Source organism: Colossoma macropomum, unplaced genomic scaffold (genome assembly GCF_904425465.1).
Source record: "Colossoma macropomum unplaced genomic scaffold, Colossoma_macropomum, whole genome shotgun sequence".
Classification (NCBI taxonomy): Eukaryota; Metazoa; Chordata; class Actinopteri; order Characiformes; family Serrasalmidae; genus Colossoma; species Colossoma macropomum.
The window spans coordinates 20,672,956-20,694,854 of NW_023494784.1; the positions used below are offsets into that span (position 1 = coordinate 20,672,956).

The 21,899-nt window shown below is 38.5% G+C and overlaps 1 protein-coding gene across 9 annotated transcripts in view; it reads right to left on the reverse strand.

Moving 5' to 3' along the window:
- Positions 1 to 1,256: 1,256 nt before the first annotated feature.
- clasp1a (cytoplasmic linker associated protein 1a) overlaps positions 1,257 to 21,899 on the reverse strand; it is an 82,141-nt gene continuing 61,498 nt past the window's right edge. For 3 of the 9 annotated variants that reach the window (XM_036592272.1, XM_036592129.1, XM_036591970.1), the window contains 17 exons: positions 19,427 to 19,450; positions 18,384 to 18,628; positions 18,109 to 18,172; positions 17,829 to 17,831; positions 17,456 to 17,619; positions 17,065 to 17,143; positions 16,817 to 16,960; positions 15,748 to 15,894; positions 14,912 to 15,018; positions 13,515 to 13,662; positions 12,224 to 12,464; positions 11,033 to 11,089; positions 10,319 to 10,491; positions 10,053 to 10,181; positions 7,549 to 7,755; positions 6,871 to 6,987; positions 1,257 to 4,160 (listed from right to left, as the gene is read on the reverse strand). In XM_036592272.1, coding sequence (XP_036448165.1) covers positions 4,074 to 4,160; positions 6,871 to 6,987; positions 7,549 to 7,755; positions 10,053 to 10,181; positions 10,319 to 10,491; positions 11,033 to 11,089; positions 12,224 to 12,464; positions 13,515 to 13,662; positions 14,912 to 15,018; positions 15,748 to 15,894; positions 16,817 to 16,960; positions 17,065 to 17,143; positions 17,456 to 17,619; positions 17,829 to 17,831; positions 18,109 to 18,172; positions 18,384 to 18,628; positions 19,427 to 19,450 — 2,136 coding nt within the window. In that variant the 3' untranslated portion in view covers positions 1,257 to 4,073. Of the gene's footprint in view, positions 4,161 to 6,870; positions 6,988 to 7,548; positions 7,756 to 10,052; positions 10,182 to 10,318; positions 10,492 to 11,032; positions 11,090 to 12,223; positions 12,465 to 13,514; positions 13,663 to 14,231; positions 14,355 to 14,911; positions 15,019 to 15,747; positions 15,895 to 16,505; positions 16,602 to 16,816; positions 16,961 to 17,064; positions 17,144 to 17,455; positions 17,620 to 17,828; positions 17,832 to 18,108; positions 18,173 to 18,383; positions 18,629 to 19,426; positions 19,451 to 21,899 lie in introns of all 9 variants that reach the window. The other 6 variants (XM_036591887.1, XM_036591720.1, XM_036591804.1 and 3 more) reach the window with 5 other exon arrangements.

Genomic DNA, 21,899 nt, shown 5'->3' on the forward strand with positions numbered 1-21,899 from the left:
CACATTACTGCATTTCAGAGCAGGAAATGAGACTTCAGCCCCTCATGGTCACATAGTGAGCAGATAGATTTTGTTGTTTTGAAGTAAAGGTGTCCCAGAGTCTGAAAATCAGTGTGTAACAAAATATTCACTCTGTCTAATCTAAACACATAATTTCTGTAATTAAATAAACTTTGTTTTACTGAAAATATGATTTTATATGTGTATGTTTAAAGCTGTGTTTGCTGGTCATGTACTGGCTAGCATTTTTGAGTTATGCTCAAAATCAAGTAAAATTGGCACTACTGAAACAGTCACTACAGAAACATTTGGTGAAGTTTCAGTACTGTAATCATTGCATTTACACTATCACTAACAGAACAGTGTTTAATTATTTATTTGAATAAACTGAATTAAGCCATGTTATTAAATAAGGTCAAAATATGTTCTGAGTGTTGACTTCGAGCCATTTTGGTAGAGTGATCCATACAGAGTCATCTGATAACACTATTGGAATAAATACAAATTGCATTAACACAATAAGTATTAATGAGCAGTGATTTTATGTATCTCAATGCTTTCTTTGAACCAGACTTCTTATGGCAGCCCAGCAATATTTGTAGTTAGCATCCTTTACCTGTTTTGGCTAATCCATCCTTTAGGAAATTAACCTGCATTTAAGTTAATCTGAATGAATTTTGTGTTTTTACAAACAAAATGCTCAGTACTGTATAACTAGCTATATGTAATACAAATTCTCTAAGCCTTTTCCTAAACCTTACCCTAACCTTGATCTTAACCCCATAAAAAAATGTTTGCTCTTTCAGTTTTAAACAAACAGGTTTGTAGCAGAAATGTTTGTTGCATCCACTGTAGACCAGCTGTCCACAGGTAGGGACATTTTTTGTAGGGATTCTGATATTCAATATCCTCCATGTACAATATCTGCTGCTGCCAATATGTAAACATCTATGAAGTGCAGAAATGATGTCTGCTTGAATTAGCATTACAGAGTAATATAATATTTATACAGAGAGACAAATGCAGTAAAATGAAAAAAATGCAGACATTTTCACCTAGTGTCCCCTAAACATTCAGCCCTTCCAGAAAACAATAACCACATCAAATATCGCTTTAAATGTTGATCAGATCTAAATATCTGACACCTGTAGTAAATAGAAAAGCCAACAGATTAAAGATGGAAATGCACTCTATGCACCTGTCACTCAACACTCATCAATTTCAGTGGTAGCATAATGAAGCAACAAATCAATTAATAAACTTTCAGGTTGGTTTATTTCTAGGGCAAACAGACTTAGGTTGCAAATCTATCACAGGTGGCCCTTAAAAAGAAAGGAGGAAAAAAAAAACAAAAAAAACAAACAACTGTACAGCTGTCGTGATAAAAGAAAATAAATGTATAAATACAGATATGAGCGGTAAATGACAAAACAAAGTTATAACACACAGAGAACAACTGGAATACTTTTTTGTGGCCCCCACATTTCCACAGATTATCAAGAAGGACTTAAAGCTAATACTTGCAGTGTTAAACCTCATAGTTGGCTCCTTTTACTATTGGCCCCAGTTCAAACAATATTAAAGAGTCTTGCATGGTCCATGGTTGGAATCAGTTCATGGCCACTTGACAAAGAAAAGCTGCATACTACCAAGGCACGCACACGTAGTGTACCTTTGTAAAAGCCACATGCCCCAAAATGTAGTACTACATGGAAACTAGGATGCCTTCAGCACCTGCCCTCAAATTGTACAACGGTTTTGTTTATGGAGAAACAGATGGATGAAGTTTTGGTCGACTGGTTAAGCCCTGTTAAAATTTCTGTGCTCAGCTGCCTCCTCTCGTGGGGAAAAGAATAATACTGTATTTACAGACTGACCACGCTTCTCAGGAGGCAAGTTCTCTGAAACAGCAACAAGGCCAGTCACTGCACCGCAAGATGGTCAAGTTCCAAAACATGCAGGCTACTTGCTAACGTGCAAAAGAGTGCAAAACCCAAATATTTTTGCTCTTCTTTGTGACAACTGCAAAGCAACGGTGGAAATTTATGTACAAAAAAAAGCATCTGACAGCAAAAGCTGCAGAAGGAAAGGTGAAAAGTTTAGACAGTCGACAATGTAACACGGTATTTAAAGTTCATTTCTTTGAGAGCCAATTTCAAGGGACTTCGTGGCGCCATGGACACATGCACTGCGTCTACAGCGCATTTTCACATTTCAGTCAGAGTGCACGCTCGTTAGCAACCATCGTAGTGGTCAAAACATACTATGAGAAAAGAGAATATAAGGCATGGTAGTGTTCGACATTTCTGTCACTATCCACGTGTCCCTCAAAACCACTGTCAATTGTAGGATGTTCAACAGAGTCTATGTATTTACGCAAAGCTTTATTGTAAGCAGCAGGATCATTACAGATTTTAGAGTTCTGGACTTGGTTTAGGATTCAGTGGCACTGTGATTCAGGGACATACAGACTGAGAGCAGAAGTTTCAGAGTTTCAGGTTTGCTTCCCTGCTTGTCAAGTTTCGCTCATTTCTTCCAATGCAAAGTGAAGCACCTGTGAACTTTTGTGCCTGAAATGAATTTGATTTTTGTAACACCCCGTAAATTCTTTTTTCCATCACTACAACTTTACATCTTTTTCACTGATCTAGATTTCAGATTGTCTTTTTATTTTTTCAAAACAAAGAGGGCTTCTTTTAATATCTCTGTTCATGTAATATAGTTCCACCCAGGATTCTGTGATGCTCTTTACACTGTGGCTTTCATTATTATTTTGTAGAAATTGATTCAAGTTGAATATATACACTAAAACTAGTATTTTGGATATCTGCTGTTAGCAAAATGTGAATGTACCAATGTAACAGATCTCAGCAGGTCAGAACATCAGTCCTTTGATTGCATTTGCTTCACTTCTAGACATAAAGGATGTCATATGAAGTTTTCAGTGTGATTAAATAGTTTAACATGGCTCTTGTGATTTTCGAGGAAATTAAAAACAGCATCATTTTACTGATGAAATTTGCTATTTTTCCACACGAACACATTCACTACTTGACTGGACATTAGCCGCGGTAATAGTGGCTAGTATTCAACTGCTATGACATATCGTGAGCCACTGACTGCAGAAAATTTGTGCTGAATTTTGTGAATGGATATGCAAAATCCTGGGATGGCTCTATTAGGAACATACTTCATCCAGTAGCTTGTCCTTGTTCTCACGTGTGGTTTTGTACCACTACATCTGGGCATAATTTACCATAAAAACTAAAAAGCTATTTCATATCTTTATAAAGAAAAGCAACTCAAAATAATTCAAATCCACAGACTTTAAACAGCCTTTAGACTCCACAGCCTTCAATGATGAACATAAAGCATAAAATTCAAAGATAAAAGTTTCTCCACAATATTTTCTGTGTTGTAAGGTGTGCAGATCTGGTGGCATGTCATTTTGATACAAATAAATTTCTACATTTAGTCTTACATTTTTTGGTTGTCATTTTGCCTTAACCTTAAAACAACTCTATATCCTTGTTTATGATCACATTTAAATCACTCGGCCAGCCAAATGATCCTCTACCACTAACTGAGATTCAAGTGACGTACTCAACCTACACAACTGTTCCCTATTTAAAACGCCCCAAATGCTCTTGTAAAACTCCATTAAGCAACAAACAACAATGTAAGTATTGCAAACACTATAGATTTGAAAAAAGACCACATTATTAACTTTAAATATCAAGTCTTAAATCATTTCTTCAGAGATGAAGAAAGTCAATGCTTCAAAAACAACAACAAAAAAAAAACAATAACCTAAAAGGTGATGCCAGTCAAGGAGGATCTGATCCCTAATAACACACTGGAAAAGAAAAACATTTCTCTTTCTCAGTTCACACTTTCTTTACATTCAGAAAAGAAATAAAGGAAACAAAAATCAAATTGGGCAAAATGTCTTCCCTGGAAATATCCAGGAAGACAACAAGAGAATAAAGAGGAACAAAGAGGTCTGAAGGAGGCACAACTAAGTTCCCACTGGTGACTGCAGGGCACTGATGAGCATGTCCTCTAAAATCGGGTTAGCTGTGGGACGACACATCAGAGGAGCTGCTGCTGTTGCTGTTGGTGGTCTGGGCTCTTTTGATGTACAGGTTCAGCAGCTTCATCTGTGGACAGAACATCCAGCATTATTGTGAAACATGACCACAATGACAGTGAAATGCAGCGACTAGGTTTGATGAAAATGTTAGCAAACTGAGCAAATTATTTAGCTAATATTTTTATAAACCGTTTCCAAAACTGTGTTGGTTGTTCTTAGGATGTATAAGAATTAATGATGAATAAATTAATAAACTAATGATGAATAAAATTACTTAACAAGTACTAATGTTGAAAACTTTAGTTCTTAACTGAAACAAATGACCAGAAATACTATTTATTTCATAGGTGAGTTTTTGGCTCACCTACCTATAATGTTAGCTTCAAGCGCTTTTGACTTGCTGGTCCAACATTCCACTCGAGTCATTCTGATCTGGATTTGTTTTAGATTATTACTGTCACAAGGTCTATTTTTGATTCTCCTTCAGCTTTTTGAGAATTAATAAACGACTAGAAAATAGGTTAATTTGGATAAAAAAAAACATGACCTATAAATTTAGGAGAAATCTCTGCTCACAAAATAATAGTAAACTTCATCAATAGGTTACACTGGCCTAAAACAACAGGTCAGTGCAAACTATTGATCTTTCATCTTTAGCTGAGAGAACAAAAACATTGAGAACTCACTTGCTTCTCAAGTTAACTGACACCTTGAAAGAAGGACACGATATTCTCTTTGATTATATAATCTTGGAGAACACTGTTGATTTAAATAGCACACGATTTTTCATTGTACACATTTTTGTGTGCTTAGAGAAACTGTAAGCATATAACCAGTGAAGCCACCACTCTGCTATTATGCCACTATTTAGTGTCCCCTAAAATGGGGGTCACAAATACAAATAGTATAATAAATATACAGTAATAAAACATATGTAGAGAAAGATAAGAAACTATCTAGCTAGCTTGTCAACTGAAAATCAAACTGGCTAAATGGCTGTTGTTTCAATACTATGGAAACATCTCATATTTTAATGGATATTGACAAAACTTGAGTTTTTCCGAAAATCCATCAATATTGATGGCAAGGTAGGACTTTCAGTTCTTATCAGAACATTTCAAATGGAGTATTTTTCAGAGTATTCAAAGTCTCTAGACTCTACGTAGATGAATATACCATTCAACAAACCAGGTTTAAAACTGACAAAATAAGAGAACACTGGATTTTCTTTCTTTTTTTTTTTGTCCTGAAAAAGTAAGAAAGCTAGCCAGAAAACTAACTGCTACTCATGTATCCTCACAGTAACAGGGCTACTCATACTGAGAAATACTCTGCAGTGTTCTTGATGGAGATGCATTTAGTGTGTTATATGTTTCATTAGGTTGGATGTATTACAACACTCAGGAGTTACCAGATTAAGGCATCTGGGGGCTTTACTTATAAAACAAACCTTAATTTTATACTAAATTCAGTTCTCATAATTTGTGTGTGAATGATTTATAAAAATCAGTGTATGCTTAAATGGATGCATGCAACTCTGATTTATAAATAAACAGTCAAACAAATGGTCGTAGAAATGAGGGCACGTAAATGAGCTTTACAACCCCACCAATCTTTTAATTGACTGGCGTCTGATTGTTTCCTGCAATAAATGCTAAGAACGTGAGAAAAGATTGTGTGTTTTCTTCCACAGAGTCACTGGTTTAACAAAAAATGAATGAATTAATAGTATTTGTTGTGCAGCCTAGTTGCCTATAACGTTTGAAAGAAAAAAAAAATGTATCTGTGTAAATCAAATTTTATTTAAACTATTTTTATTTTGCATAATCTACAGTGGAAACATCATACTTATCATATATCTAAGAGAAGCATGTGTTCACCGATCACACACGCTCTGCACACTGGTAGGCACAGCAGGCACGGTGGAGGGGCAAACAGAGCTTCTGATACAGCTGCATGCTACGGTCTCAATTTAGTTCATGTTTTGTGACAAATGTAAGTATTTGATCCTTATTTGATTTTAAACTTAATCCCAATCCAACAAGAAAATAGATCTAGATCACTGGAGGAAAAGTCCATGTGATTGAATATATGCGTGGTTTGATAGGCTTGATTTCTTATTAGGTAAATCCAGTGAATGGGTTAAGTTAGTTTTGCCCTCATGTCAAACTGATCCTGTATTAGGGACTGACTGCCAAAAATGTGTACGTCAGATTGGAAACACGTCAATTTATGCACTTTTCAAATCAAAATTTAATTTTACAAATCACTACTTTAAACATTAATTTTCACATGTGACTATTTTAGGATCAAATCCATGCATAACCATCTTTAACAAATGTGGCCCCTGGTATTTTTCCCCATTTAACTTAGCAAGTCTTTTTACCTTCTTTGGCCGCACTGTTAGAATATCAAAAATTTCAAAGATTTCTGAGCTTTGTTTCCATGACTTTACATGACTTTATTTGAGTGACTACTTAGAACTTGTTTTGGAGCAGCTTTAACTAACTCAAGTTAACTTGAGGCAATGTTTCATGCCAATAGATGATCAACCAAGTCACGGTCTCCAGAGGTCAGGCTAAAAATGCTCCCTCCACACCAGTGTAAAGCAATTCAAGGACAAATTACTTGAAATTGAGATAAATATAACTGCTGCTCCAATACTTGGAAGAGACAGCAATAAAAGGGAAGCAAATAAACAAAGGGGAGAATGATAAAGGGGTTGAACTGAGTGGAGAGGGGCAGAGAACTTTGAGCTAGTAAGCATGAGACTGTACCTTACTGCCCGTCAGCTGTGCCAGGTGGGGCTTGAGCTCCTCACCGATCACAGAGTAGATGGCCACCAGGCAGAACACACTGGCCTTGCGAACACTGCTCTCGGTGTTGTCGTAGCCCTGCGGGCAGACAGAGAGGAGAGTGTGACTGACAGAGAAGCACTCATGTCATGCACACATAAGGGTCAAAGGATAGCAAAGGGACTGATGGCAGTGTGGTACATGAGTAAAGAACAAATAAGGTACAAATAAGACAGAGTGTTCCCATTTTAGACTATGCTAATACAACAAATACTGACCTCTTTTTCTCTGCCAGCTTTGCCAAAGGTCAATTACCTAGAAAGCTGTGGCTCCAATAACATTAATGGATGAGGATTTTGTTCTGTATTGACCATGAAAGGTACTTGCTGAATATGAAAACTGATCATTTAAAGTTGAATTGAATAATAGTAATATGATACAAAGAAAAAAAATATTTTCGACCCATTTTTTATCTGTAAAATTATACAGTTTCTGTCCCAAAACAAAAGGAAAAAAAAAAAAAACAAACAAAACAAAACATTATATATATATGCATTTCTACTGGTCCTTTCACTGGAAATTAATAGGTTTATTAATACATTTATGTTTATTTATCTTAAAAAATAATATGTTAGCTAATAAAAAACATAAGGCACCCACTTGTAAGAGTCCAGGAATTATGTCTGGCAGCAGTTGATGGAGGGATTCCTTGGCTATGCGTTCGATGACTTTAGTTTGCATTTTGATAGCCGCCAAGTTGATGGGGTAGTCTGCGGTCTGTACAATCGGACACAGAACCTTGATGCACTGTTCTGGATGGATGGAACCAGCTAGGGTGGAGGCAGACTCTTCAGCAGCCCTTACAACCTGTGTGTAAAGCAGAAAAAAGAGAATGCATTCAAGTTCTGCTGCATTAAACGTCAACAACAAACATCAAAGCCTTCCTTTACAAAATTCTTTAATCCCTGTACACAAATAATATATGTATATAACACTGACAGTTCAAAAAGGCAATACTGAAGGTAACAAGGAAACAAAAGTATTAAAAGGTTATTAAAAAGTATTAAAAAGTATTAAAAGATTTTTAAAAAATCTGGTTCCTTATTGTGCTTGCAGGGGTGACAATGTTTCTCACCTGCATAGTTTACCAAAAACACTAGAAGTCTGCCAGTCAGGAAAAGGGCAGTGGATAACATTCCTCTGTATTTTTATCATTACCATAACATCCATAATCACACTGAAGTCAGAGGAAATAGTTTTGTTACAAATGTGATGTGTTGGAACCTTGCTGGACCTCCCATTTATATAATCCAGTATTTTTTGTCCAAAACCATTACTGATATAAATTACAAAGCTATCTATTCTTTTATTCACAGAAATTACTCACAAAGTAAGTGACCAGTTTAAGCTAACAATGATGTGCAACTCAGCAAAGAAAACTGCAGGTAAAACATTCTTCAGTATCTTTAATTAGAGAACATAACTGCACCATATTCAATAGAAACTATATAATTTAAAGGCCCTGCACCGCTTTTTGAAAATCTGAAAAATATTTCAGCAAATAATTTTATCTATTTCAGTTACCTTCTAATTTTTCCCAAAAACTATATTAAATTGAAATCTGACCATAAACAGTACCACAGAGAAGCTGCTGCAAGACTGCGATTTTCAGGTTCTTGCTCAGAATCTCCTTCTTAACGTTCAGACAAGTGAAGCTGTGTTGATGTGATCCTATTTCCAGCCTGTGTCATACTGAGGTGCCTACACCTTACATATTTGTTTGTTAGTTAAGCGAAGGTTTTTCATTTCAACTACGTGTTAACACAAAGCTGAATTTAACTTCTAAATCACCAGTTCCTGCTCTAATTTTCCCGTTCCACCTTAAATGGTGCAGCAGGTATTATAATAACTGCTACGCCATTTAAGGTGAAATGGGAAAATTAGCTGGCAAATATGAAGCAAACTTCAGCCTCATATTATTAGCTGCGAATTTGTAACTCCAACATGATCTGACTATGAGCTGGACTAACATTATACCGGCATGTTATCTCTCCCTTTCCTTTTTTTTGAAAAGTCAGGGGGTGCAGGTGCCCTACAGAAAACGGAAGAAATTAGAAAAAGTTATTGGTCTCAGATAACGTTAATGTTATCCAACGTTGGCTAACATTAATGTAGGGTTAGAAAGCTAAATTAGATAACACAATTAGCTAATGTTAGCCTGCACATGCAATATAAGGTAGATTATGAGTCACTGTAGTCAATGTGTTATCTGTAAAAAAAGAAAAATTCAGAGGTCATTTCATGCACTCTGCAGTGCCCAATAAATGTTGGACTGAAGCAGAAGTATGAATAAATTCACACGCTTGCTGCTAATGTAACATTTTCAGAAAGGAGGAAAAATACTGTGCTGGGCCTTTAAGTTATACTGACTCCACACAACCTTTCTTGTCAACAGGCTTTTTATTTTATTGTTCTGTTTTAAAACATCAAGTTATGAAAAGATACAAATATGTACTTTTTCTCCTGGGGAAAAAAATATTTAAGGTACACCTATTTAAGGTGGACATTAAATCCACTGTTGTCCCTTTGAGGGATGTTTGTACCTTGATGACTGCAAAATGTAGCTGCACAATACCTCTTTTTTCTGACAGTGTGAGCAGAAAAAAGTGAGTGTGAACTAAAGCTTTTCCTTGCAGACGTGGGTGTCTTATGCTTCATTTATTCATTCATTGATCTGTGCTAGGGGTGGGCTGCTTGGGATTAAGCTGTAACCAAGGTGTTCTGTTTCCACAGGTGCAGATGTTGGATTTTCTCTGGGATTAGAGAGACCAATTGGCTCACTGTTTTTCAATCCTGTGAAAAAACAGGGTAATGTCCCTGAATCATACGTAGGCTCTATGAATGAGGGGTTACTGTGTTTCTTGGAAAATGTCTACATGGTCTTGCGCTTGGGCATATCTTCTACCACAAAAGCGGTTTAGCCTTTTTAAGAACAATATTTAGAAACTGATGAAGTATTGAAGGGATTCAAATAAGACAGGTTTGTTTGACATAACTGGTGAAGGTGACCCGAGAAATCAATATGCAGAACAGCCCATTGACATGTAAGAATATGTACTGCACAGTTAATGCTAAAAGGAACATTAAAGAAACATGTTTTTAACCTCCTTGTGAGAGTCTTTGTGAGCTTCTAGTGTCTTCATGATTGTGAGTTCTGCATAGTTCTTAAAGCGGGCCGGCTGACTCCTTAGGATCTCCTTTAGGACACGCAGAGCCAGAGCCCGGATGGTGTGCTGTAAGAGAAAACGCAAAGTGACACACAGTTTTCACATATGAAGTGATAGTGAGACTAAAATTGTGTGTGACTTTTACAGATATTCAGCAGTTACCATGTCAGTGGCAAGTGCAATTGGCCATTTTTAAAACTCACATCTTTGTCTCCAAGTGTCTCTAGCAACAGCAACAGGATGGTTTTGAAGTGTTCATCCCACACAGCCATGCTGTCCTCCCGTGTGATCTTCAGTAGCTCCACTAGAGCCCCTTTTCTCTCTTCCACTCGCTCGTTGTGGTTGGACAGCTCTTTCAACAGGTCTGCCACCAGATCTAAGTGGTTCAGAGGAACTTTAGTCAGAGTAAAGCATAAATCAGGTAAAATATTCTACCTCAATTAGTCACTGGGCTAACTGTAGCATTGTCACAGAAACACTTCTATTCTAGACTAAGGTGACACTAAAGTTAACAGAGCCAAAACATAAGAGCTAGTGTTCTATTAAAATTCTGTTAGTTTGTTATGTACACGGTCTTGTACTGCAACTTCTATGTAGACAATAATCTAAGTTAAAGCTTTGTTAGTTTTCATCCATGGCAAGAAGCAATGACAAAGACTGGAAAAAAACTTAATGTTAATACAGTTTAAAAAACGTACAAACAAAAATTGTACAGTTTTAAGTTACTGCACTTCATTAGTGATTCAAGCATGAAAGATCTTTATAGCATTGTCAGCACAGAAGCAGCCATGCCACTTAAGATGAGACGGGTTAAATGGGAAACATTGAAATGAACTGGACTGAAAGGGGAGGAAACACAAATGCCCAAATGTTTGCAAAATGCAGCAATTCTCGTATTCTACTGTGCAGGCCTTTACCAGGAGCAAAGCCCTTGTGGAGCACCATCTTGTTTTCACCACACTCCTGCCGACGGCCTGTAGAGGGGGAAGGAGAGGAGGAGGGAGCATAGCAGGGGATGTGATGACAAACACTCGGTGAAAGCCAAGACCCTCCCTCAATTCTCCCCTACTCCCTTCTTCCTCCATAAAGTGTGCACACTATATACTATGATGCTGTAATCCAGAGAGATGGAGGGGGTAGCGGAAATACTACTGTTTTTCATACTCATTTAAAACTATGACTTTTTAATCCAATTTTCACAACCCCTTAGAATTCAACACACCTGTCTTACCTGCTACATCGTTGGCTAGGTTAGCAGTAGCAGAATAGCACTGACTCGCTATGCTCATGTTTAACACCACGTCCACTCTGACAATTAAAATAAAAGAGCAACCAAACATAACCAGTTTATAACTTTACACCTGGTATGCTGCTGCTTTTTACAAGAAGCACCTATTCTTTATTTATCTTCTCTTTTTATTCCTATAGCCTCCAGTCTCTGTATAAAACAGTTGGAACAATGGATTCTGGATGCTACACTAACTATGGCCACTGTTTCTTTAGGCATCTTGTTTCTTAACTTACCTAGCTTCAAACTAACTTCCTTAGAAAGGAAGGAAGAAAAAAATGTATAAATGATGTAAATTAATATTAATAATTTCATTTACTTATAATAAGATAGCTTAAATGATTTCCTCACAATTAGTTACCCTGTATTTTAAGTTGCACATACTACATTATGGGCCTTATAGCAACTGAAGTAACTGTTTATTAACCAGTGCCGTTTTTTACTCATAATAAGTAAATGAGCTGGTTTGATCTGTGGCAAAACTGCAACAGCCTTTACAGAGTTCACAAAACAACCCAAACTCCACTAAGTACCATAATAAAGTGCAAAGATAAAGGTTAAATTGCAAGCACACAAAGTGCTTTGTATTATGACCTAGCAAGTTCATTTTTGTAGAAAAACACTTTTACTGCAGAACACTGATAGCTGCACTGAGGAGTATTTTCATTTTATGTCCATGTATGACTTTTGTTCTGTTTATCTTATCTTTTTTATGTTTTCTCACTCTAACAAAGACAGTGACAGCTCCCGAGTATGAAGTGATATGGGACAGACAAAGTGAGCATGACAGAAATAAATTAATGGCAGAACAAAAACTTACAATCACGGAACTGGTCCACATCATCATCAAACACAGCCTCTTTCAGAGCACTTTTATCGTAACCTCCGATGGTGTCTCCGTAGCCATACGGTGCAAACTCGCGTGTCCTTGGCCCAGCAAAAGCACGAGGAGAGGGCGTGTTGAGCAGGGACGTCTTATTATCCAAGGCAGTGCGGCCTCCTTCGACTATATCCAAACCTAACCGAGAATCAGAGCCTGGAGATGCTGCTTCCCTGCCAACCTGGGAGAAAGTTGAGAAAGAAAAAAGTGCAATTACTGAAGAAGTACTTGAATATACATACAGACAAAAATTTTGTCTGACCAGAGCTGTCAACGGAATGCAAAATCCATAGAAAAATCAGTGGCGTAACTACAGAGAGGCAAGGGGGCAATCAAACCAGGGCCCCAAAAATCTTTTGGAAATATTAAGAAATTGCATTCTTTGAGAGCATGAACGTGCTTGAGGCCTAACAACAGCAAGTAAGCAAGCATATTCTACTGTCACTTTCTTTGATGGGAGGGTCCATTTTCTTTGCACTGGTGCCCATAAAATACTTGTTATGGGAAGAATTAAATCAGACACTTTTTATACATATTTTGTTGTGACACCCTTACAAACTTTTCAGTAATAATAAATATGTGAACCACTTTACACTGTGGTTGATTGAGAGCATTATGTATTGGTTGATACTGTCTTTTTGGGCTTATTTGGACTTTTCCATGCAGTTTCTAAGAAACAGCTTACAATGGATTTTGTAGCAGACACTAAGCAAGGTTAGGGAGATCAGGGTTGAAAGCACTGACCAAGAAAAATAATCTTCCCATCTTGATCTTTCCAAGTCTCCTTTCAAGATATTTTCATTGGTTGATTATTTTAAAGAAGCAGGCTTCTCTTTCATTTTATTTGACACATGAGGAGTAAACTACCGTTAAAGCTTATCTATGCAGCGAGGAGTACTACTTTTGCTCTGTGCACCCTGCATGGAACAGATCTTCCTGTTGAATAATAAAGATGTATACAGCGTAACCAAGGAACCAGTGAAAATTTACATTTGTCTTTTGTTATAAGTGAGCAGCCTTGCCAGCACTACCCCAACATAGGCAAGGGGTAAAAGGCAAAAGCTGCCTTTTTCACATTAGTGGAGTACAGGTTATACTAATGAATCCAAGCAAACCTTTTTATTGCATTATCTTATTCTGGACATCTGTGTATCCATTAGGTATAGTTCAAGGGGAAAAAAGGGGATACAAAAATATTGGACCTAACGATATTACTTTTAAGAGGACCTACCGCATCATCCTTCTTGCATTCACGTCTGATTGGTTCATTGAGATCTTCTTGGCTGCGGTAGCTAAAGCTCTGGATGGCTTCTGTTACACCACGTAGTGAACTATAGATCTCATCAGAGTTCATATTCTCTGTGTCAAACTCCAACATACTGTCCAGGAGAAGAGAAGGGAAGAAAAGAAAGGTATAAGTATCACATTTCACTTAAGGGTTGAGAAACAGTCAGTGGCTCTCTACTGTCTTGCAGAGTGCAAAATGAAATGAAATAAATTTGTGTTACTGAGTGTTCCTCCAATCAAATGTGAGATGCAAACAGCAAGTGGCAAGCAAAAATCACTCTTTTAAATATGACAAGATGACTCCCGACAGTCTGCATGTTACTTTCATAGAGATACTTTCAATTAATCTAGTGTACTGGAGAACAAAGCAAAAACAAAAAAAAAATGTCACTGTCGAAACGCTTATGAACTGCACCTCTTTAAGTGGATAGCACACAACATATGAAAGTTATGCAATATATAAAAATGTTTAGGCAATTAGTAGGATGACATTACATATATAACACACTTCTACTGTTATTTAGAAAGCTTAAACTCTGCAATATAAAAAGGTTTCACTGAAAAGCCAGATGTCATATCTTGATGGGGTTTGTCATGAGTGAGTGGGGTCTTAGCACCTGCGCCGCCCCTCCTCGCAGTGATAGGCTAGCGGCTGAGTTACCTGGGTGACAGTGCGCAGCGGAGGGCCCTGAGGGAGGGGGCGGCAGGGACTGAGGGGTGAGACGGAGGAGGAGGGGGAGCTGGGTGCTTTGAGAACCCATCGACACTCCAACCCCACAATCGACTGTGCCCAAAGAACAGCCAGAGAGGAAGAGAACAGGGCAGGAGGGGCACAAAACACACAGGAGAGGAGAAAGGAGAAGAAGAAAGTAGAGGAGGGAAGAGGAGAGAAGAGAAGAGGAGGGAAGAGAAGAGAAGAAGAGGGAAGAGAAGAGGAGGGAAGAAAAGAGAAGAGAAGCGAAGAGAAGAGAAGAGAAGAGAAGGGATGTAGAGGGCAGAACAGGAAGAGAGAAAAATAGGCTAGTTGGAATGTTGAGATTAGCAGTATGAGTTAAAGAGAGTTTAGAATGATGCAGAAACCTGTAAACTGCCATCTATGTTCTGTGAGGTGTGCTGCCTACTTTTAGAACAGTAAATAAAACTAGTAAATAAAACACAATAAAACTGGACTGTAACTCTAAATGTACGGAGCAACCTCACTTAGAACTAGAAAATAGTTTCAGGTTTTTAGGGCGTCTTGAGGAAAGCAATAGACCACCCCCCCCCCAGACTATCATGCCCAGAGTGTCATCATGCATTAGTGGGGTAGTGAAGTCAGAATGAGAGGAGAAGACATTATACCTGGGTGAAAGACCACTGTGGGAGCAGTTTGTGGGGGAAGTGAGGGGGCTGGTCCTGCTGGATGGGTGCCTGGGTTGTGTACGCCCCATTGTGCTGCTTGGGGAACTCTGTGATGTTAGAAGAAAACAAGAGTAAAATCTGTAGTCAATTCAGCAAAACACACAACTAGACAAGCAAGCATCAATGCAGTCTGTGACTTACAGTAACTGAATTTAATACAGAGCTATGTCAGCATTAATCACCAAATTCCATTTCAATTTTTCACAATTTTGCATAATTTTGCATCAAAACTCCATACTCTTGCATCGGTGATTGCTTATCTATGCAGCAAAGTACTGGGAAGGCTTTACACTAGATTTTGGATCATGGCTGCAGGGATTCACTTCAGCCTTAAGAGCATTAGTGAGGTCAGGGAATGATGTGAGATCAGGCCTGGCTTGCAGTCGCAGTCAATGTTTTAACTCAATCCAAATCTATCAATCTCTTATGGACCTCACTTTTTGCACAAGGACATTGTTATGCTGGGACAGAAAAGGGCCTTATCCGAACTGTTGCCAAAAACTTTGAAGGAAGTGATTTACTGAATATATTTGCACTGGGTAAACAATACACTCCAGGGAATGTTTCTCCTCAGCTCCAGAGTCCAATGGTGGTGTGTTTTACATCATTCCAGTCAACACCTGGCACTGTGCAGGGTAATCTTAGGCTTGTGTATGGCTTCTCAGCCCCTCCATAATGCCCTCAATGAACAGTTCTTGTGCTGTCTAAACTAATTATACAGGGTTTCAGAGACTCATCAACAGAAGCAAAACACTCAAGGGGCGGCAGACATTTACCACTCCACTGGTGTTGCTGGAGTTCTTCAGGTGGCTGTGAAGGAGCTTGGTGGCTCCATCCTGAAATGTCTTGGGCAGAGCTCCCAGGAGCATGGTGAACTCAGGCGTGTTCAGCTCAAAGAGAGAGATCAGCACCACCTGGGCAGCCTACACAACACAGAACACAGTCCATCAGCAATGCAAATCAAAGATCTGACAGTCTAATCCAAGCATGCTGAAAAACTTCATGGATGAAGCTGAAAACTACAAGAGGTAATACAGACAAGGAACTAATCACACAGACAATTCACATGTAAGACTTGTGTGTCAAAGTACAAATTCTGAATTCTGATAATCTTGTGATTTTACACAGTTTAGACCTGTTTTATCTCACATCACACATCTTTAGCTGTTACACTTATACATGCATGTGGTTTAAATCACTGTTATTTTGTCAGAACAAACAAAATGTGTTAGGCAGAAGAGAAAAGAGAAACAGCAGTTGTGCAGTGTGCTTTCTGCACAGCTCTGCAACTACCACAAATCAGAAAGACAGAGGACAACAAAATTAGAATGTCATTTCTGATCTGTCAATCTTATTTGCATCATTAACCCCTCTATCAAAAGGGGTAAGAACTGCGATGTTGAGAATTTATTCGGTGAGGCAGTAATATGCAGGTTAGAGACAGAGAGGTCACGTTTTAAATGTCACACTCTTGCAGTGGTTAGAGGCCAGTGGTGCGTGCTGGTTGGCGGTTAGACCAGTGGGAGGGCACTACCTGCTTGCACCTTTCCTCCAGGTTACTCTCTCCAGGCAGCAGGGCTGTAGTGCTGGGCCTGCCTGAAAAGTCCTCACTCGCCCAGTTATGAAGGGTCTAGGCCACAGCGGCAGGGCAGACAGTGTAACAGTATAAGACAATGACAAAGACTGATCGCCAACTCTAGGCTGCCTTAGGCTGCTAACACGGGAAATGTGTAGATCTTGCAGTACTGAGATGAAGTTCAACCATAATATTGCTTTTGGTTTCATCCATGTCTTGCGCTTATAGTGAACACTGATGACCTGTGATCGGTCACTGTGGTGACATACCTTTCTGACATCAGAGCTTTTGGGTTCTGTGGTCCAGGTGATGATACGGGACACAGCTAATCTTGTCTCGCTAGAATTCACAAAGTCTGCAGGGTCCATCTGCCTTGCCAAAGACTCAATATACTTCAGGATAGCCACTTTCACCTGTCATTTACAAGAGCATTTACTATACAAAGCCAAAACAATTTATAATTATTCTTTATTACCTGCATACTGTACTACAAGAAAGACTTGAGTATAGCTTTTACCTTCAAATTGGGAGTTTGAGTTTGATCAACAATGAACCTCATAAGGATGTTAAATTGCTGGTCAAATGGGAAAGACTCACTGCAAGACAGAAAGAAGAGATTAAAATGCAAACAAAGAGTCAAAGTAGCACGTACAGTTGTATATGCAAAAGTTTGAACATCCCATGTCAAACTGCATGTTTTGTTGCTTTTTCAAATGAAAATAGTTTAATGTAAAATAATTTAACAAATTTAAAAATGGCATTTTCAGTTACATTCATTAAAATGTGCGGTGCTATGTTCTCTGTACAGAATATGCGCTTATTTTCATTTATTCAGAAAATGAACAAAACTTTATTTGACCAAAACTTTTGCATACAACTGTTAATGAAGACAAAATGAATCTTCTAACCGAGTGACATCCAGAGCTTTCTGCACTTTAGCCTGAACTGAGCCCAAGAGATCAGCTCCCATCTTCTTAAGTAGCTGGGTGAGAAGGACAAAAAGCCAGTCCTGCAGATCCTCTCTGTGAACAGTGATGAAGTCTACTAGAGTCTCCAGGAACATGCTGAACACCTGAGACAGAGAATCCATTTATTACCATCATGGACAAAGAACTTAAAGTTTAAAACATGTAGCTGAAGGATGGATATCCAAATAATCTGGTTCTAGTCACTTATCAATGTTTGGCAATCTAAAAAAAAGAATGATATGGCACAGCATACAACAGTATAGAGATTAAATACATCTTTGAATGGAACAGTGAAAAACCAAGCTTCACTTACTCTCTGATATTAAAATATCCACACCAAGGGAGAACATGCAAATAACAAAAACACTCCATTAGTGGTCACAAACCAACATGTTTTGGAAATGTTCCCTAAACCTATGATGAGAAATATGTAGTGTGAGAAAGACATGCTATTTAACATGTTTATATTTATTAATGAAAATTCTACACCATCATCTCTTAAGTGTTTAAACCAAACAGAATTGGTAATTCACTTGCAACAGACAAAATTAGTACACAACTGAAAGCAGCATGCAGTCTTCCCTGTAGGTTACCTTGCTGTGAGGATCTGCAAACATCCTGGTGAAGATCTCACATAATCTTTTCAGCTCCACTCGGCTGGAACATGGACAAACACTGGAATTAGTGCTGTCCCATTAGTACTATCCTATGCAATTTGCACAGTAGCTCCAACTTCACATAACTATATGTCATGGCTGTAATCTCACATATAAAAAGGAACACAGGTTTAACTGGGCATATAAATAAAGCAAGAGATTACCACCTGGAACTTCCTTTACTGTGGACATTAAGGCTTCTCCAGGCTTACCTAAGAACACGTTGGCTTTTGAGCAAGTTCTGCAGGCCCAGAAGACCCTCCTTCCTCTCAGACCAATTGGAGCTGGCACAGTGGTTCAACACCTCTGCAACATCCTCCGTCTGTCGTAGGTAGTGCGGGATACCACCATTCCGTGAGCCATACGAGCGCTCAGAACAAGCACTGGATGCATCACTGTTGGCATCATCATCTGAATACATCCCTGGAGACTCATACCGCCGCCTCATAGGCTTGCGCTGGGAAGAGTGCACAAGAGGTTACAGAGGCTCAAAGTGCAAATAAAATCTATAGACTAACTATAATGTTATTACTGAGAGTTCAGCCAGCCAGAGGAGTTAATTCAAAAGATTCACCAAGCACAAGTCTTTTGCATTTTGTCTTTTGCCATGAGAAGGAAGCCATGCAGGATTTAAGTAAGAACAATACATGGCTATAATGTTAAAGATGGCTTTGAGATTTTCTTGGGATATTTATAAGATAACTGCTGAATGGCAAGATACCTAGGTATCCTAAAGCTCATGTATGTCAAGTATTTCCAACAGTTTAGCAATGCACTGAAAGCCAGTCCAGCTTATATCATTAGTACAGTAAGTGCTGATGATGTACTGTCTCACAACCGACCGAAGTAATTAAATCTAGTTATTTATGAAGATGAAAAATCATGTTACTGCTATACCAGTCTGGTTATTAGAGACTTTGGTGAGATATGCTTTGGTGGAAATGCATGGATTCACTGAGATGTGTCAAACACTTAGAAATCAAAACACCATACCAAAATGAAGTTTGCAAAATTCACCTGAACAGATATGCATATAATACTTCAATCACTTGTATTAACAAACTGTGGAAGATGCAACTGGTGAAAACCAGTGAGATGAAGGCGTTGATTAGAAACGCTTAATAAATTAGAAATGAAATGCTTGTGGTGGTTTCTGAAGTGCTTTCAGCCTCACTCGACACTCACTGCATGATGATATGAGTGACTTTGCGGATTAGTGGATAAGATGGCAATACAGTGTGAATTCAAAAACTACCTTATTCCTGGAGTCTCCTAACAGCTGAAGATATTACCAGACAAACAAGAAAGGAAGAGCAAAGAGACATATATATTTCAAAGAGGGCTCCGATACAGTTTGGAAATTGTACCCAGGCAATCACAGCTGTGTAACTGACATGGCTGCTACTGAGGTACTTAATTCAGAGGAATATACACTGGTTTACATAACAAAAGCTGTGTCTCAAAGTCATAGGTGCAGCGAAGGAAGCCTGTATTTCTCTGCCATTTTGTCACTGGAGACAGTCCCACTTTTTAGGATCCTTCGAATGCGGTCAAAAAAGGACCCATTCATTTCTGAGAAATCGAAGGACTTAACTGGTGTATCCTTTGAGACCTTCAGTCTCCCACAATCCTTCATGCATGGCGCAAAACCATAAAAAAAAAAAAAACCTGCCGCTATAGGCAAAATGCTGTTTCACCAAAGTAATGTAATAAACTGTAACAGTTAATGTTTGTTCAATGTATGCTTTAACTGTGTTACATTTTTTACATCAATACGCTATGATGTGTCTGTCTACAATGTGCGCAACTAAAATGCTCGAACCTGCATAAGTGAGCACTGAAGAGCAGCTTTAGTATAACAGTGCTAACAAGGTCTCTCCAACCTTGGCTGCAACCTTCACTTTGAGACACACCTAATGTTTAATCTATTAAAAGTGTTTTCATAGATATCTTAAGAGTTCAAATAATTCCAAGCTTGGCATTTTTAAGCATTGTATTGTAAGGTTAATTTGGTCTTTTATTTTGACCCTAAAAGTTTATTTCACAACAAGACAGAAAACAGACAAAGCCCCTGTTCACACCTGATATTAACTTCCATCTCAAGTATATTATAATACCTCACATGTACAATGAGATGCTGACATTTGGATTTTCAATGTGTCTTGAATGCATTTTCAGTGACCACTTGTGATCGGACTAAAGGAAGAATGCCATGTCATTTCACATTGCTGCATGTGTTGTCAGACAAAAATGTCCAGCGAGTATTTCCATTCATGTACAGTGAGCTATTAAGCATATTTAGATTGCATAGACTTTTAACTTCGCATTTAGACTAACAGAGAATAAGACACACAGTAAATTAAGCAGCCCTTTTTTACTGTCTGGGATGCATCAGGCCTAAAGGTCTGCTACCCAAGTGGAGCCCAATGGGGCCCGACAAAACACTAGGTTTTGGTTTGGGTTCAGGACTATTTTTCACGTGCAACATCATTCTTGGATCAGGCTTGGCTGGTTCTGGAACAAGATTTTTTTTTATGAAGTAGATTTTACACACTTATGCATTCTCTCTATCTCTCTCTATCTCACATGTGTACTTTTAATCCTCATCTGTGTCTTTCAACATCAGTCTCTGTAGCTCAGTGACAGCAGGAATCATATCCGAGGCTAACGCATCCGAGGAGCTAACGTGAGTTTATTGCCTTCTCAGAGTCTTTGTTGGTTGAGCTGTAGCTGAATGTGCTCTAAATCCAGACTGTGTGATTTTAGAAATCTTGTTCTGACTTGCACTGTAATTTTGAATAGACCATCACGTACGAACAAAGGCTACAATATATATTTTTTTCATTGTACTTTTCTATCCATGTTACGTCAAACACAGCCTTTACAGACAGCTCTGTTTTCAAACAGTATCAAATAAAGCTGCTTCACTGAAAATAACACTGGGACTGAACACAGAGACACTGAGCAGAGCTACTAATGCTGTGCTGTGAAGCTAAATGCCAGGTGGTGATGTAAAATAGGCTGTAGAGACACAGCATTGTCCTACCGTGTCTTACCTGCATTTGTTCATTAGCGTGGTATCTACAATGGGTTCGGAATCCGAATGTTGGTAATTGTGAATTCTTATGAGTGCGAGAAAATGAGCGCAGTATCAGACCGATAACGGTATCGCCATTGATGCAACCCTACTGGTAAAATCAAAGCTATTTAGTTTGTGGAGTGGGAGAACGCCCCCCCGAATGAAATAATGGATGATCAAAGGAGTGTGCTGGTTGGTGGAAAGTGGATCTTTCTCCTTGCTTCTAAGTTTGCCCAAACTGTGTTAAGCACTCCCACAAGTAGCAGCAGTGGTGAGAAGAACACAGCGGGGCTAATTCAACAGTAGATCAGAGGAGGGTGGATGTTGTTCTCTGACAGGTACGACATAATAATAATTTGATAATAAATATTTTTAGTGCAGATGTAAAAAAAAAAAAATACAGCAAAGCACTGTAAAACCATGCCTTTAATCATCCATCTCTGCAGTGGGCTGGGGTCGAGTTTGCGGTCCAAATTTAGCTGTACCAATCAGGCCAAGTCGCTCTCATTGCTGGTTTACGTGAGTAATCACTGTGCATGTCCAAGACACACTGGACCCTGTTCACACCTGTCCATTTATGATCTGATCACCCAACATATATGTTAATGCTAGGTGTGAAAGGGGCCACAGAGAGACACTGTAGGCTATA